Below are 16,749 nucleotides of genomic sequence, written 5' to 3'. Positions count from 1 at the left end.
ACTTGGATGGACAAGCAGCATGCTTGTCATGACGCGATTCTGATTTTCGTGCCGCTGGTTGCATTGTCGAAAGAATGGTGGACCTTGGATTGGAAAGCCCTGGAAATAATAACATGCCTGGCCATGGCTTGGTGCACCCCTAGTTCGATTCGATGGCATGGGCACCCACACGTCCAGGGAAACAGACCTGATCGCGATGTGAGTTGAAGAGTCGACCTCGAGGGTTGACTGAAGTCAACGCTGGCGGTCTCCCAGTCTCTCCACCAATCAAGGCATTAGAAAGTACTATAACACGAGGTGGATATAGTATAAAAATATATTTAATAAAGAATCTAATGATATATATTTGATATTGTAAATGTTATTACTTCATCGTATAAATTTAGTTAAACTTGAAAAAACTTTGACTTTTTAAGAATTTTGGAATGACTTATATTTTAGGACGGAGAGAATAGTATCTATTGTTGGGTAAGGGCAAAATAGAATCTTGGAATGACTTATGTTCTGCGTTGCCATAATGATGAAAGCTGGATTTCTGAATGAAATGATGAATGGTTCATAGACACCAATGATCACTACGAACCATCGGTACAGCTCTAGTTCTAGAGCTCCAAATGTTACATTCGCCACACCCCACACAGCGATGTGAAGGATTTGAGGGTCAAGATTAGCAGTATCAACATCAAAGCTATGGATCTATTTATTACCGGTAACAAAGGCTACAATTTTTTGATTAAAAAAAAAAAGAATAACACCAAAATGTTACTAGCCTACGCCTTCATCATTATTTCCGAATTCGCAGACCAGCAACTTATATGTGATTCTACTGTCATCCTATCTTCAATGCCCTCAACGACCTAGTTACAACTGCTGTATGCAAGAATCAGCCTGCTTTCCTGTACATGCCAAGCTACATAATGACCTCGAAAAATATTATCTCCTTTCCACGACCTTGCGAGTCATTAACTCCAACGCTTCTTCTCGGGGGGAAATGCAACGGCCAAGCTTTTTGGTTGTGGCTCATAGGAAACAAACAATAGTCTCCCCAGATACAGATCCAATGTTTCAATTATCTTTAAACCGTTTTGCTGGGAAACGAGAATAGTCTCCTAGGGCCATGTGGCTCCTGTCTTCAGGAGCAAGGTTAAAATCCATATAAAGATCCACAACCAATTCCGAGTAGGTTTCAGCACAACTTGTCCATGATGCAGTAACACAGCATTTAATATGTCACCTTGGAAGGGCTGGCCATCCCAATGGTGATCATGTGGTTGGTCTGGTCATTGTTGAAAGACCCCGGCCTCCCATGGGAGCCATGCCATGAAGATCCACATCAAGCTCATCATCTGCAGTTCCAAAAAAACGTGGATATAACCAACACTGACAAAAGTACATCACATAATACCAAGTAAGCTCAGACCCCAGTCCTCAACTGGTAGGCATGCTTGTACATTTCCATGGGAAAAGGTCTTATACCCCTCATGCTAGCAGTTAATCATATAAAACGGCTATGCATACAATGGCATACTAACGGCCAAAAAAAAAGAGTACACTTCTAGCTACAGTGCTAAGCCAAACAATGTACGAGGCCACTAATACTTATGATACCAAATAAGTATCAGTAGATTTATCATGGAATATATCATCATAATTGCTGATGCTATTCATAAATTTAATTACACTTGAAATAGTTTGAAGTGCAGTCACGCACAATAACACCATTCTCATGTGATGATATGTAGTAGAAATTAATTTAAAGTTTAACCCTAGTAAAGGGCAGCGACAGTCCCAATGCCAGAGACTCGTGTATACATGGGTGTGGTCTAGAGAAGGGATAACCCTCACCATTGTATCGAGCCTGCCCTTAAAAAGAAGTTTAACCCTAGTCAAGGAAATAAAAATTTAAAGTTTAACTTAGCATCAGTAGCTTATTACCATTTGTATCTTCACCAGATTCAGCGCCAGCAATTCCAATGCAAGCAAACAAAGAAGAATCATCAACTTTCAGATGCTCATATGCAAGATACAGATCCTCAATTGTGGCACTTTCATATAATGTCGTCAATTCCCTGATGCATGATACATCCTGCATTTGATTGGAGCACATGAATGATATTGAGACAATAAATTATAAAAAATGAGATGTTAAATGAAGTTAGTAAATTAAGGATAATATGCATAAGAGCTCCACCTACAAATAATATATAATGGTTAGAGTGCCCAAAATTCCAACAGGAAAATAGCAAGTACCTAAGGTCATCCACATGATAGGTTTACAACTACCTAAGGTCATCCACATGATAGGTTTACATTTGTGCCAGGTGACTTGGCCTAGAATATGTTTCTATTTTCCTTCTGCTAGTTGCAAGGAAACATTAGCATGAATCTAAATATATTCATATTCAGTACAAGGGGACTCAAAAAAGGCCCCACAATTTTTATCCAGGTGCATCCAAATTTAACAATCTGCAATTTTATTTTTGGGCCAGTAGATAGCTTTAGATTCATTTTCTTTCTCAAGAGTTACTATTACTTTTCCAGTTTTAAAAAAAACTTCTATTTGTGTATTGCATGTGGCTGTAAACTCCTTTATACCAGCTCTCCTACCTATATCTTTTAATAGAGATATTATTCCCTCAGTCCCTCCATCCCAAAAAGAATGCATATGTCACTTGTTGAGGAGTCAAACATTTTTCAATTTGACTAGGTTCATATAAAATAACGACATTAATATTTCAAATAAGTTTGTTACAAAAATATATTCCATGATTAATCTAATTATACTTATTACATATCATGAATATTAGTATTTTTTTGTATATATTTGACCAACTTTAGAAAAGTTTGACTCCTCGAAAAGTCCTGTGCACGTTCTTTTGGGACTGAAGGAGTATATTCGCCAGATATGGAATCATGTCTGCAAACTTTCCGAAGTTCAAAAACTTTTCAAAATTAAGACATATATCAAGATTAGCGAGAACATGAATTCACAGGTCACAAAAATCTCTATCATGAGTTCATGACATGCTTAAAAAAAGTGCAGCGCAAAAAAAAAGATCGATCCTTTGTTCTTGAGAATATGAGATGATAAACATTAATTGGATTTCACCTTTCTTGGTACAGATGAAGATTGTAGATGGGCTAGCAAACCAAGCCAGTACGCGTTTGTCTTTGTCTCAGCCTCATGTTTCATCAACAGCGTCCTCTTTGCCTGAAAATTATGCATTTCAGATGGTATTAGATGTGTTTTAAGTTCAATACACTACAGCTAAATGTTGTATCTTCATCTATGAAATACATTGACTTAATTTTCAAGATGTGTATTCAACCGATGCACAAGCACACAATTCTACACGTAGTGGTTCTGTGGTAGAACTACATAATGACAAGGGCAAGTAAAGTTTGACTAACCCGGTCAAGCTCCCTTTCCACAATTCGACTACTATGTAATCCTCTCAGAACACCTTTGCAGGCATCAACAGCTTTATGGACCTGAAATTGAAGATGGTTAGATGTATTATCAAAGTAAGCACATAGAATACTTGAATTCAATAGGACTAAAATACCTTGCTGGGAGTTGAAGTGACCGCGATTACATACCAACCAAGACCCAATTTGTCAAAAAGGTTTAATTCAAAAGAAACATCATATGTTAATCCCATGGAATCTCGAACTGTTGTAAATAGCCTGGCAACAAAACATTGCAGCATATTATGTTAGGCCTGCCAGCTAAATACCCAACAAAACTATCAATCACCACAAACAGTATCTATAATGCGATCTTCGAGTCAAGAATGGGCAATGGTGTGGTTGGCGTGTGCACATTCAATATATATGAGAAAATTCGGATTTAGTAAGTAACAAACCATAGCTTGATATATTACTGTACCCGCCTATCAAAGGTGCATAGATGATATGCAATCTATTGCATTTGACATATTTGAAGAAGCATTGTAATAATCTGCAGAAGATCATATATAAATGTTTTTACCTAGAATTAATAATTTCAGCAAGCAGACTCAAAGTGATGCCAAAGAAAAGGGGGTGGCTGCGAACATCAACGTGTCTCTTCCCTGTTAGATCCAAGCTCACTGGTTCAGATACTTCTGCTGCAATAGCACAACAAAATATCAGACAACATGCTAAAAACAGGTTTAACTTTTACATTGAATCAACTATGTGACAAATTGGAGTTACCATCAGCATCAGATATCCGAATGACATTAAATAGGTCATTTCCTTCAGTAGTGAACCCCCAACGGTTAGGAGCAGGGCCTGCAATATACGCACAGGCTCTCTCATCTGTGTCCTTTATGTATACCTGGTGAGAAGCACACAATCAACAAACATGTCTTCAAAGCACAAGCATCATAAATGGAAGATGGCAAAAATGACTTGACACTTTGACAGTTATGGCTCAAAAGTACAACAAGAAGCAAATCAAAATCCTTAAGCATGTATTTTCCATGCCACATCAACGCTTCAATTAATGCAGTAACAACAATGTAGTGACACATTAATGCCTCAACTAACATCAGTATTGTAATGACAATGTAATGATCTCTTATATAGTTGCAGCAAAAGAAAACATTGGAAGTAAAAAAATGATAATGGATGCCACAGGAGACTTCATACTTGCTGGAAATGAACATCTGATGGAAATGGTCGGAAGGAAATCTTCTCAATACGCTCCTCTGTGTTTAGAGAACTCGAAGCCCTCACGGTCCCAAGATAATCAAGAACACAAGATTCTACTTCTTCTTCAGTGAAATCACCAACAATACTGACCTGAAAAGAAAAGTGAAACAAAATTAAATGAACATAGAAAATTATCAATTAAACATATGTTAGAGCAAGAATAGGTGCAATAAGAGCGCTTGAAGAGAAAAGAAAAGAGGTGCAAGAGGGAAAAAGCAATTCACAAACCTCCATGTTGCCACCCACAAACTGGTTCATGACAGCATTTTTAACTGACTGAAGAGTCAACTTCTGCAGTGAATGTGGTGACGGCTCTACGAACCTTTCATCATGGTTTAGCATGGCTAACATAAGCTTATGAGCTGTAGAACGCTCCAAACTTTTGGGGATAGAGCGATAGTAAGACAAATACAACTGAGTTGCTCTATTAAATGCATCTTCTAGCCATACATTATGCTGTGACACAAAGGGGAGTATTAGACATCCTTTGTTTGGAGAAAGCTACTTCTCTACAACATGGCAGGGGAGTATTATGTAGTAAAATAAAAAGGCATACCTCAAGGACCATATGAAGAAGTTGGAAAGCAGCTCGCATGCCATTGTCTCTTAAAGCAAATCTAAATTCCATAAATATGAATTCCTCATTCGATTCCAGTGAACAGTTGATAAGGTTATTGACGCAGAAAAGTTCAACCTGAAATCAATATTCATGAACTTCTATTAAGTATGAAAACAGCCAACCAATAATAAGTACTACTGAATAAATATTAGCATTCAGATTCAGAAAATGAAAGGTAACCAAAACGTCTCTTCCTCTGTCTGTAGGGGGTACTAGTTTTTGTATGGAGATATATAATAAAAGTAACGATGAAGTACAATATCATGACAGAAGTTAGATCCCATGAGTAGAATATACCTGTTCCCTAGAAAAGTTACCAACGCAGCCACCTTCACTCAGGGTACGAACACCAACAATGACAGATCCCTTTGATTCAGAATCTTCCGTTGCTCTCCCTCCCCCTACTATGAGCCGCATGACACCAACCCTAGCTTCATTTTGTGTTATCTATGATATCATAAAACAACTTTTTAGTAAGGCTGTAAGGAATAAGAAAAAACAAGTTTAATTACATGCAAATAAGCCCATGAATGTGAGAAGGGTCCTTCTATCCATTGTATAATAAGAGACAAACAACCGAGGAATTACCTTGTAGTTGATGGAAATTCCATTAGAAAGACGGCGTTGTGCTATACCAGTTTCACTGTCAAACACTTTCACCGCATTCTCCTCTTTGGTTAAAGGAACAAATGAAGGATTGCATTGAGATTTCAGGTCATCGAGCTCTGATTGAGTAATCAATTCCTTTGGCACCTCAAGCTAGAATAGGAACAAAAGTAGTCAATCAGCAGTCCAGAACCCTGGAAAGTCATGCTGCTTGGAAGTATCCTGTTTCAGTTTTTAACAGAGGTGCCAAAAGAAACTCAAAACCATGAGAAATAGGAAATAACCAACATACCTCGGGCTCTCGGTAAATAGGTTCCTCAAGACCTGCCTTGATAGCCTCAGTGATTTCTTCTGGATATATCTCGAATTCAGTTTCACCTGCGCCATCAACATGCACCTTTTGGGGGACACATGCCACAATAGCAGCAGGAAGGGGAGCATTGAGTTTTCCAAAATCTGAAATGAACTCCAATACTTCCGCGCCAACAGTGTTGACCTACATATGGTAGTTGCATATTATAGTATCATAGTTAGTAGTCCTTTTTGCAGGGTAATTGGGGAGTCATACCATCATTCCTACAGCAGTTTGTACAAATACAAAAAAAATGATGGTACCTCTTCAAGGGTGACAGTTTCAGCAACTGCAAGCAAACTTTCATGTCCCTGCAACTGATCCATGACAGTGTGGCCAAGTGCATCACTCTCCATGATGAAGTCCAAGTTGTCAACTGAGGGAACACTGTCAATCATCATAGCCAGCTGCTCACTATCTTTTATCAGTGCATCCATGTAACGGGTCATTTCTCCCATTGTAACACCAAATTCTTTCAGTCTTCGCACCTGAAATGGCAAAAAGAGATGTTGCAAAAAGGACAGAACACTTATGAAGTTGTTACTAGTGCAAATATAGGTCAAGGCTCTGTACAGTGCCTATCAGGCTTCTCTGCTTTTTGATCTCCTGCTGGTTCTTTTTAAAAAATATAGGTCAAGTCATGGTGCAAATTATATTGCATATATAGAACTGGATGTAAAACCAATTAAGATATAGCACCACAATGGTAGAAATAGATGGTGGTCATTGCACTATTACTAACTAATACCCATACATCAGTTGAAGTCCCTTAAACATGAAATATCACTAGAGCGAAGCAAAACATGACTTAGCAGTGGATTTGATCTGGTTCAAACATGGTTTAGATGTTCTTGGGTCCAACTCAGCCTTGGGCTAGGTTCAGCACCAGTTGCTTTCATGGGCCAAGATGTTCTTAAGGGAGGTTTGGAACGGGTTGAGACCCATATTGGGATTGTATCATGCTGCGGTATTAGGCTAATTCACAATTGGGCTTGCATTATATCTAGCATTAGGCTGAATTAATAAGCTTTTAGCTGAGCACAGGTTCATAGACTAGGACTGGCTAGAATCAGGTCTGTCTCGAGCTAGCATGATCTTGGTTAAAATCATCCATTTCATTCATTGCTTTTTTTTTGCTCGAACGCGCAGGAGAACTGCGCCCCATTTCATTCATTGCTCTCTTTTCGCCATAAAAAATCGCAGCCCTAGATCGATGTACTTATGCAGAAAGAAGTAGGAATTACACATACACTAAAAACTCGGACGGTAGGGGTAAGACCACCTCCACGGTATTATATTAAAAAGAAGCTCAATCGCTCCCCAACCGAAAAAAGGTCACGAAAGCTCAGCATGAGGGTCCGCCCCTTATACGAGATGGACTGACCTATGGGGGACGAATTACCTTGAGCCCTCTCAGCCCATACACGAGGATTTGTCCCCCATAGTCAGCCCATCTCGTATGTACACAATCAGGGGAACCAGCTAGTGACCTTTTTTACCCTCAACCTTAAATTCACTCCCACTGGGATTCGAACTCAGGACCTAAGGAGAGCTACTCAAACCACCCAACTAACTCAGCTAGAGGCCCCTTCGCGAACTATACATACACTAACCAAACAAAATGGTAAAAGTTGCCAAGACCTTCATCATATGATCTCAGAATAAATAGGTTTATCTATTACCAAACTAGATCAAAGCTTAAATCACTAAACAATTTTTGCAATTGAAGACTTTCTGTATACATTTCGAGACATAAAATACAATGAACCACAACAAGATTTGGAAAACAAACCTCATGAACAGCGACTTTGATTGCACTTCTCCAATTTTGGGGTTCAGCGGTTACTGTGAGAGTAGTGACCGTGCACCCTTCCCTTCCAGAGTCACTGTGGTCCAGCTCAACTGAAGTAAAAGGAGGGTTTGAGCTCTGTATAGAGTCCAAACAGGAAACAATTCATTCAGTGATAGCAAAAAAAATAGATGCATGGCAACAATCAAGATTTATGAATAATCACAAACCTTGTATCTTGTATTGATTCGAAAATGTAGGGCAGACAAAAATATCCTTTTCATGAGTACACTGCGCAGGTCCTTGTAGCTCTGAACTTTGCTAACAGGTATCTGTCCAAATGCAAAGCAGCATTAGGGATATACAATCATCGGATTTTAGAAAGTATATCTATATCCTATTCAAATATTAGAAAATTTTATCATTTTCCACTAGCATCATTGTTCACATGAAGTATGACACAGCTAATGAAGGTGCATAAGACATCAAACTTGCATGCATTAGTCTAAAGGCTGATCTGGTTTGATGAACCCAAAAAAGGTACAGGAACTACTAACAAAACATATGGCATTACACTTTAGCCACAAAAGCATCACCTAAGAATAGAGGAAATGAAACTTGAGAATACCTTGCAGAACATGTTGATAGAGAAACTCTGAATCAACTCGTGTTGAAAAATTGCTGGGGGTTTGGCATCCTGAGCAACTCCAGGAAGGGACCACTTATGCTCTACAGGTGGCCTAACTGCTTGTCTTTCCCTTTTTGCAGGCTTTATTTTATCTGTGGCAGGTGATTTTTCACCAGTTAGGTTTGAAGTAAAACCACCTGGGAGCTTTGGTGCAAAAAGGCTTGCCATAGCACCAAATGGATTAGCGCTCGGTACAGGATTTCCTTCATTTTCTGAAAGAGTGTGTTCAAATACCGCCTGCATTGCAACAAAGCAAACCATCAACCTGCTATGCGATCCTAGAGGCTGTCAAAATTATAAAAAACACTAACATTTTCGGATTACCTCTATTTCCCGCACAGCTCTAGGAATATCATCAATTTCCCCCACCAGATATAAAGTGGCATTTGCAGGGTAGTACCAACGCTCGTGAAATCTGCGGATCTTATCAGGATCCCATTTATGTATTTGCTCTTCAAGTCCAATAGGAAATCTGTTGCTCAGTTTGTTTTCTGAGTGCAGATGTTGCAACAACTGCAGCAAACAAATTATAATTAACATACCAATATGGCGCCCTCATTCATTAATCGATTTAGCACGAGTCTTCAGAAGCAATAAGGATATAGCCCGTCTCAAATGAAGTCACATACGGATAAAACAAAGGACACTAGGTCGGTGCAAACAGTTCACTTGCCTGGCAATCAACCCGATACTCTATTGTGTTCATCATCTGGAGCTCAGAAAGAATTGCTCTTCTCTCCTTCTCAACACGAGATGAAGAAAACTTTGGATGAAAAGCTATCTGGAAAAATAGATCGGCAAATTTGTTATATTCTGTGTCACAATACAAAGGATATGTTATAAAGATTTCCGAACACCTTGGCAACATTGACCTAAAATCCCAGGTACTGATTGGACATGCAGAATTTCAAATAATCATAAAGATGACCAAAACTGACATATTCCATATGATCGCTCCAAAAAAGAATGCTATTTAGAAACACTTTACCTCACTCAATGCATCCAGCACAAAAGGAAGTAAGTCTTCACCATATTCCTGCAGGTGGAAGACAAGCTTATAAGATCATAAGTTCTAAGAATTATAATTTCAGTCAACAAATACATTCAGTCCATTTACGTATGTGTTTTGTCCAAGGACAACTAAACAAGGGAACAATTTTGGGCTTCAAAAAATACAAATTGTCATAAAGTTTATTTCTAAATTGAAAATGGACACTGATAAATGCCACAACCACAAAGAACTGAATAAAGACAGAAAGTAAAAACCTTTGTTTTAGTTGGAGAGTGGATATGGAACACCGTATGATGGAAGTCGGTATATGCATTAGACCTCGCACCGGTCCCCAAAATTTTTTCACGTTTTTTACTGCCAAGAAACGCAACATGTTCAATCATATGTGCAATTCCCTGCTCGTCCTCCTCCTCATCAATTGATCCAACATGAACTTCCATGTGAGCCTCGAATCTGCAAAATAGCTAGTTGAAACCATAATATACGAACTCCACATATATCATAGCAATGTTTGGTCGCTTTACAGTTGCTTGATTTATTTATTATTACACAGTTCTAATGTTCAACAAATCATAAATGTTAGACTGTGTGTGTGTGGGCCGGCACTACTGTTGGGCTGTCGGCCCATTAGGGTTAGGGTTGTGAGTCTATATATTATACCCCATCTCCTATCAATACATCAAGCAGTTCACAATTCTACATGGTATCAGAGGACTAGGTTAGGGTTAGGGTTTCACCCAATCACCACCCACCCCTACAGCCGCCAGCCAGCTGCCCAGGTCCAGCCGCCGCCCCGGGAGGCTCATCCCTCCCTCCCGGGGCGGCTCCCTTCCCAGCCGCCAGCCACCCCTCTGCCCTGGCCCTCCCCACCTCCCCTCCGATGGACGCGGCCGTCACAAGCGAGCACGCGGGCGCGGGCCACCGCCGTGAGCAAGCGTGCGGGCGCGAGCCACCGCCACCCCAGGTGCGCCTCCCTGCGGCGACGCCCTCCCTCCCCAACTCCGGCGCGGGCTCAGCCAGGCGCAGCCTCGACGCGGGCACGGCTCCGACACAGGCGCGCGGCTCTGGCCTGGTGCGCGCCCGGCGCGGGCACGGCATGGCAGGGCCCTCCTCGGTGCTGGCACGCTTCCCCGACCATGGCGTGACAGTCCCTCCCAGACCGGCGCCACCCCTCCGCCCCGCCCCCAACCTCCTCCGCCGCCTGTCGCGCACGGCGGTCCCCTAGCACAGCTGTCTCGTCTGCCCCCCTCCAGCGATGACGGCGGCACCCTCCCTCTCCAACACCGGCGCGGGCATGGCCCAACATCCGCTCGGCTGTGCTGGCTCCCTCCCCCTGCTCGCCGGCGCAACCCCTCGGCAGATGGCCATGGCCCTCAAGGCGCTCAGCTCCCCAGTCGTTGTCAACCTCGCCATGGTGCATGTGGATCTCCGCCACCGCGTACCTGCAGGCTGTCGCGGTCGCCATAGCCGCTGGCAACGCCGCAAGCACGGGCCCCGCCATCGTAGACGACCCTCTCCAGGCCGGCGTGGCCACCCACCTCCCCACTGCTGTCGTAGCACCCCTACTCTGGCCTGCGTCGCTGCTACGGCCCTTCCTCCGTCCTACGCCATCACCGCAGCTGCCTTCCCTCACCTAAGACACCAAGTAGCGCCAACCTTTCGAGCTTCTCTCGTCGTCGGCGCCGTCATCATCTCCTGTCAGTTCCGGCGACCTTCATCGCCTTCGTTGGATCCGTCGCTACCGCAGCCTTCCCGGCCGGATTCACCGTTGTTGCGACTTGCGACCTTCCCGGCTCGATCTGTTGTCCCTTTGGCCGGATCGTGTCTTCCCGGCTGGATCCGTCGCTGTCGTGGCCTTCCCGGTCGTATCCATTGTTCCCCTTCTATTCTGCCGCAGGCATGGACACCATGACCGGCGCAGACGCGTGCGCTGCCATCGGCCTACCTGGCGAGGCTCCTTGACGTCCGGACGATAGAAGAAGCAGGAAGGTCGACCTGTCGGTGCTCTTTTGTTGTGTCGCCCTGTCGATCATTGATGCTCGAACGTCGACCCCCTCCCGAAGAACAGTTTCCTGCTCTGCGTCTTCCGACCTCGGCCACCTCGACTTCGGCTAACTCGGCATCCGGGGGCTATCGCCTTCTCAGAATCCACACCGGTCTCTTCTCCAGCCGCAACATTCGCACCCTCACGACTCTGCGACTGCGGGGGGATTTCAACCCGTCGGCTCCTACCTTCGGCCTCTACTCCAGTCTCATCGTGTGTAGTGCCCCCGTTGTGACTGCAGGGGATGTTAATCTGTGTGTGTGGGCCGGCACCAATGTTGGGCTGCCGGCCCATTAGGGTTAGGGTTGTGAGTCTATATATTGTACCTCATCTCCTATCAATACATCAAGAAGTTCACAATTCTACAATAAACACCTCACATTAGTTCAGAAGTTCAAGTCCCCACCCATAGTTGTCAAGTATCTCCATAATTCACATTCAAAATTATAGAAAACCATCAAATTTCCAACCATTATATGGAAATCAAGGGTGGAATTGTACAAATTCCTTATCCATTTATAAAAATTAATAGATGTGAGCAGGAAAAGGGTTTCCTAACCTGTTTGCTGGAACTTTATTTGGTAAGATAAGATACCGGAGGCCATTCTTCAATTGACCACGAATTAGCTTCGGATGCTCGGGAAGCGGAGTGTTGAGGACATCTTCAAGCTCCTCCTTACTAATAGCATGATCCATGTCAGTTGTATCAAGGGAAGTATCGGACCATGTTGGACTTGCAACATGTGGTTCATCAGGACCAGCGGCGTGCAATATATGGCTAGGCCTGACCTGAAAATTATCAAGGAATTGACTTAGCAAAAGGCTGTCCACATTCTATAGGGCCTTTAAAAGGACACAAAGATGACATGAACATGAGATCAGATTATACTATGTGGCGCAATGTAACCTTGTTGTTACCTTCTTTTTTTAACAAAAACACTCACCTTTCTAATCTTTCTAAAAAATATAGGAGTAAGTGCATCAGAATTTGGAAGAAACATATAACAGCCCCAGAAACAAAATAACACTACCAATAGAATAAAAATGATTGAGCTGCACCATCAAGATATTGATGAGTCATGAGATATGGAAAACTATACTGGCAATATGATGATTGCTACAATGATACTCAGTACTACTGCACAAGACCTCTCACTAGGTTCAAATTTTAGAGTTAGTTGAACAATTAGACTACCAGATATTCAAAAACAACTGTGATTGCTCCTTTGATAGAATCCAGAGATGGGGAACCTTAATCTTTTTATGATAAGAAAAGGCATGGTGGTACTGGTACCACTTAATGTTGTACTGACAAGGACAGATAAAAAATGAGGTTGAATTTCCAGTCCGAATCCGTGCATTTATTGTTCAGAACTGACGATACGCCCGTTGCATCCCTTACACACAGTTGGCAAGCAAGCTAAAGAAAAGCTAGTCATGGAAGCAAGGTACTATAAGCACTTAGCAGCCGTCGATCCAAAGCAATAGATGAGAACGAACCACCTTCGACCCGCTCAACCGGCTGCGAAACGATAGTCCCGACGCGTGCGGGAGCGCGCAAGGCGCGAGCCCCGACCTGCCCCGCCTACTCTTGGGGAAGCAAGAGAGGCAACCTCCCTTGTCACCGCCGCCCCAGGTCGACGCAGCCAACGCGGGCGCCGCGCCGAGCCCTTGCGCGCGTCTCCTCGACCTGCGAGGCACGCAATACGACGACGAGAGTCAGCGGGGGGAGGGGGGGCGACGCGAGCACGCCAACAGGACGGATGAGCCCAACAAATTGGAGCTAGCCCGGTCGGAAGCACCCACCTCGCCGAGACGGCACGGCGGTGCGTGGCGCGGAGGGTGTTAGCCGCGACGGCGGAGGAGCGGAGCGGGATAACGGGACGGTGCGCGGCGGGGCGTAACGAGAGAGAGGAGCGGCGCGCGGCGGCAGCGGCTGCGAAGGGGTGGCGCGGGGCCGGGCGCGGCGGCGCGGCGGCCGCCGACGCCGCGACGGGCTGGAATGAGGCCGAGGCCATGGGGTCGGATGGCCGCGGGGAGGAGCGAGGAGGGACGAAAACGGGACGGATAGCCGGCTAGAGGGTCATGAGTACAGGGTGATATGCACGTATCTACTCAAATGTATTTTTCTCTCATATGGGATTGATACGGGTAGTTAAGTTTCGGAACATATACAAAACGGGACGGGGTAATAATCTAGACGAGTAAGAAATAGATAATGGATACTGCTTGGATAGGTACCGAATAATTGTCGGGTAGTTCGTATCGGTAATATTAATTATCCAACCATTCAACAAATACATAAATTAAGCAATACATAATCATGTATATGATAGATCAAATGTAGCAAAAGAAACCGATAAAATTGACATAATGCAATTCAAAGTTACTAATCACAAGAATATTGTAAAACCAACACCACACTATTAATAAATCATAAAATATTATAGTTTCACTTAAAAATTGCAAATAAGTTACAAAACTAATAAACATTTTATAGAAAATAACTCAAGTCCTCGTATAAAAATGATAAAGTAAAGTACTGTTATATTGAAACTTAGATACTTACAGTAATTTTACATGTAACTCATACAAATAAGTAAAAGTGAAATGGAAGAAACGCGAGTATCTTATAGATCTTATTATCCAAACATTTTTTATGGTTATATATGAACAGATGTTGTGCCTCCATAAAATTTCATGATTTTTGTGGTTATTTATATATTATTAATTTCTTGTCGTAGAAAATAATCAAAATACAATTAAATCCATAAAATAACGTAGCGTCGACCAAAAATTACAAATAAGTTATCAATACTAATATATATTCTATAAAAAGATAACCTTGAGTTCCCACGTGAAGATAACCTTAAGCCCACCACATAAAAACGATAAAGTCTATTAATTTGATATAAATTAGGACATTATTTCAATTATTTTGGCCTAAATATATGTTTAAATAAAAAATTGATGTACTACAAAGTTATAGATCTCTTCGAGCTCTACAATTTTCATATAAACTTTATCTTCATTTGATTTCATATGTAAACGTTATGATTTTATAACTATATTATTATGCAGAAAACGAAAAACGGGTACCCGTATCCGACCCGAATATCCGGGTATTTACCGGGTAGTCCTCACTCCATATCCGACCCGAATCCGAAACTACAGTATCCTGGTATTACCTGTATCCGTCCCGAATATAAAAATACCTAAATCCGTATCCGGAAAAACGGGTATTTGCATTATCCGTATCTGGTACCCGACGGGTATACCCGTCCCGTTTTCACTCCTAGAAGGGAGGATAGCAGGACACTCTTACACTAGTCACATACTCACATGTACTCACATGTTATATACTTCCTCCTATTTGGAGGCATCTTTGTTTTACACTAGTCACATACTCACATGTTATATACTCCCTTCTATTTGCAGGCACCTTCGACCCGCTCTCCTCTTTGTTTTACCCTGAGTATCGAATATAGACAAACTAGTCATATGACTATATATTTGTCGGGGACCATAATTAGGGGTACCCCAAGACTCCTAATCTCAGCTGGTAACTCCCATCAGCACAAAGCTGCAAAGGCCTGATGGGTACGATTAAGTCAAGGCTCGGTCCACTCAAGGACACGATCTCGCCTCGCCCGAGCCCAGCCTCGGGCAAGGGCAGCCGACCCCGGAGGATTTACGTCTCGCCCGAGAGCCCCCTCAAGCAACGGACACACCTTCGGCTCGCCAGAGGCCCAGTCTTCGCCAAGAAGCAATCTTGGCCAAATCGCCACGCCGACCGACCGTATCGCAGGAGCATTTAATGCAAGGATGGCCTGACACCTTATCCTGACGCGCGCCCTTCAGTCGACAGAGCCGAAGTGACCGCAGTCACTTCGCCGCTCCACTGACCGGCCTGACAAGAGGACAGCGCCGCTCCGACTGCTGTGCCACTCGACAGAGTGAGGCTGACAGCAGCCAAGTCCGACCTCGGGCGCCATAGGAAGCTCCGCCTCGCCCGACCCTAGGGCTCGGACTCGGCCTCGGCCCCGGAAGACGACGAACTCCGCCTCGCCCGCCCCTAGGGCTCGGACTCGGCCTTGGCCCCGGAAGACGACGAACTCCGCCTCGCCCGACCTCAGGGCTCGGACTCAGCCCCTGGCCTCAGCCGACGGTCTCCGCCTCGCCCGACCTAAGGGATCGGACTCGACCTCGACCTCAGAAGACAGACTCGACCTCGACCTCGGAGGAGCCTCCGCCTCGCCCTACCCAGGGCTCGGACCGACCACGTCACGGGAGAGGCCATCATTACCCTACCCCTAGCTAGCTTTGGCTACGGGGAACAAGACCGGCGTCCCATCTGGCTCGCCTCGGTAAAACAAATAATGATGGCGCCCCGCGTGCTCCATGACGACGGCGGCTCTCAACCCCCTTACGGAAGCAAGGAGACGTCAGCAAGGACTCGACAGCCCCGACAGCTGTCCTTCCGCAAGGCTCCAACGCTCCTCCGATGGCCACGACATCACACAAACAGGGTGCCAAAACCTCTCCGGCTGCCATGACGGCATGTACTTAGGGCACTAGCTCTTCTCTGCTAGACACGTTAGCACACTGCTACATCTCCCATTGTACACCTGAACTCTTTCCTTACGCCTATAAAAGAAAGGTCCAGGGCCCTCTTACAGGAGGTTGGTCGCGCGGGGAGGACGGGACGATGCGTGCAGGCCTCTCGCTCCCTCTCAAGCGAACGCTTGTAACCCCCTACTGCAAGCGCACCCGACCTGGGCGCGGGACAAACACGAAGGCCGCGGGTTTCCCCTTTCACGCCTGTCTCCCTCCGGCTTTTCCCCCCTTCGCGCTCCGTCTCGCGCCGACCCATCTGGGCTGGGGCACGTGGCGACAATTTACTCGTCGGTCCAGGGACCCCCCGGGGTCGAAACGCCGACA

The 16,749-nt window shown here is 44.2% G+C and overlaps 1 protein-coding gene across 2 annotated transcripts; it reads right to left on the bottom strand.

The window, feature by feature from the left end:
• Positions 1 to 545: 545 nt before the first annotated feature.
• Positions 546 to 13,915, bottom strand: LOC103629721 (stromal processing peptidase, chloroplastic). 2 transcript variants are annotated; one of them, XM_008650838.3, is made up of 24 exons: positions 13,615 to 13,915; positions 13,312 to 13,498; positions 12,368 to 12,597; positions 10,019 to 10,217; positions 9,741 to 9,788; positions 9,426 to 9,533; positions 9,077 to 9,265; positions 8,693 to 8,989; positions 8,295 to 8,396; positions 8,068 to 8,202; positions 6,539 to 6,763; positions 6,216 to 6,419; positions 5,906 to 6,076; positions 5,615 to 5,764; positions 5,255 to 5,392; positions 4,927 to 5,154; positions 4,636 to 4,788; positions 4,198 to 4,321; positions 3,992 to 4,109; positions 3,567 to 3,687; positions 3,412 to 3,492; positions 3,110 to 3,211; positions 1,936 to 2,086; positions 546 to 1,346 (listed from the first exon to the last, which is right to left on the bottom strand). In XM_008650838.3, exons 1-24 carry the CDS (start codon positions 13,824 to 13,826, stop codon positions 1,264 to 1,266), a joined length of 3,756 nt encoding a protein of 1,251 aa, XP_008649060.2. In that variant the 5' UTR covers positions 13,827 to 13,915; the 3' UTR covers positions 546 to 1,263. The 2 variants fall into 2 exon arrangements, with proteins under 2 accessions (XP_008649060.2, XP_008649059.2); XM_008650837.3 differs by having other exon boundaries at positions 13,309 to 13,498; positions 13,615 to 13,872.
• Positions 13,916 to 16,749: the final 2,834 nt, after the last annotated feature.

The sequence above is a fragment of the Zea mays genome, chromosome 6 (assembly GCF_902167145.1).
Source record: "Zea mays cultivar B73 chromosome 6, Zm-B73-REFERENCE-NAM-5.0, whole genome shotgun sequence".
Lineage (NCBI taxonomy): Eukaryota > Viridiplantae > Streptophyta > Magnoliopsida > Poales > Poaceae > Zea > Zea mays.
The sequence above is the reverse complement of the archived record's forward strand: the minus strand, read 5'-3'. Positions and strand labels throughout refer to the sequence as shown.

Coding starts and splice junctions, on each gene's coding strand:
- LOC103629721 (XM_008650837.3), bottom strand. CDS start 13,826: ATGGCCTCGGCCTCATTCCAGCCCGTCGCGGCGTCGGCGGCCGCCGCG. Junction 12,598..13,308: donor GGTTGAGCGGGTCGAAGGTG/GTTCGTTCTCAT, acceptor GATAATTTTCAG/GTCAGGCCTAGCCATATATT. Junction 8,397..8,692: donor CTATCAACATGTTCTGCAAG/GTATTCTCAAGT, acceptor GCATTTGGACAG/ATACCTGTTAGCAAAGTTCA.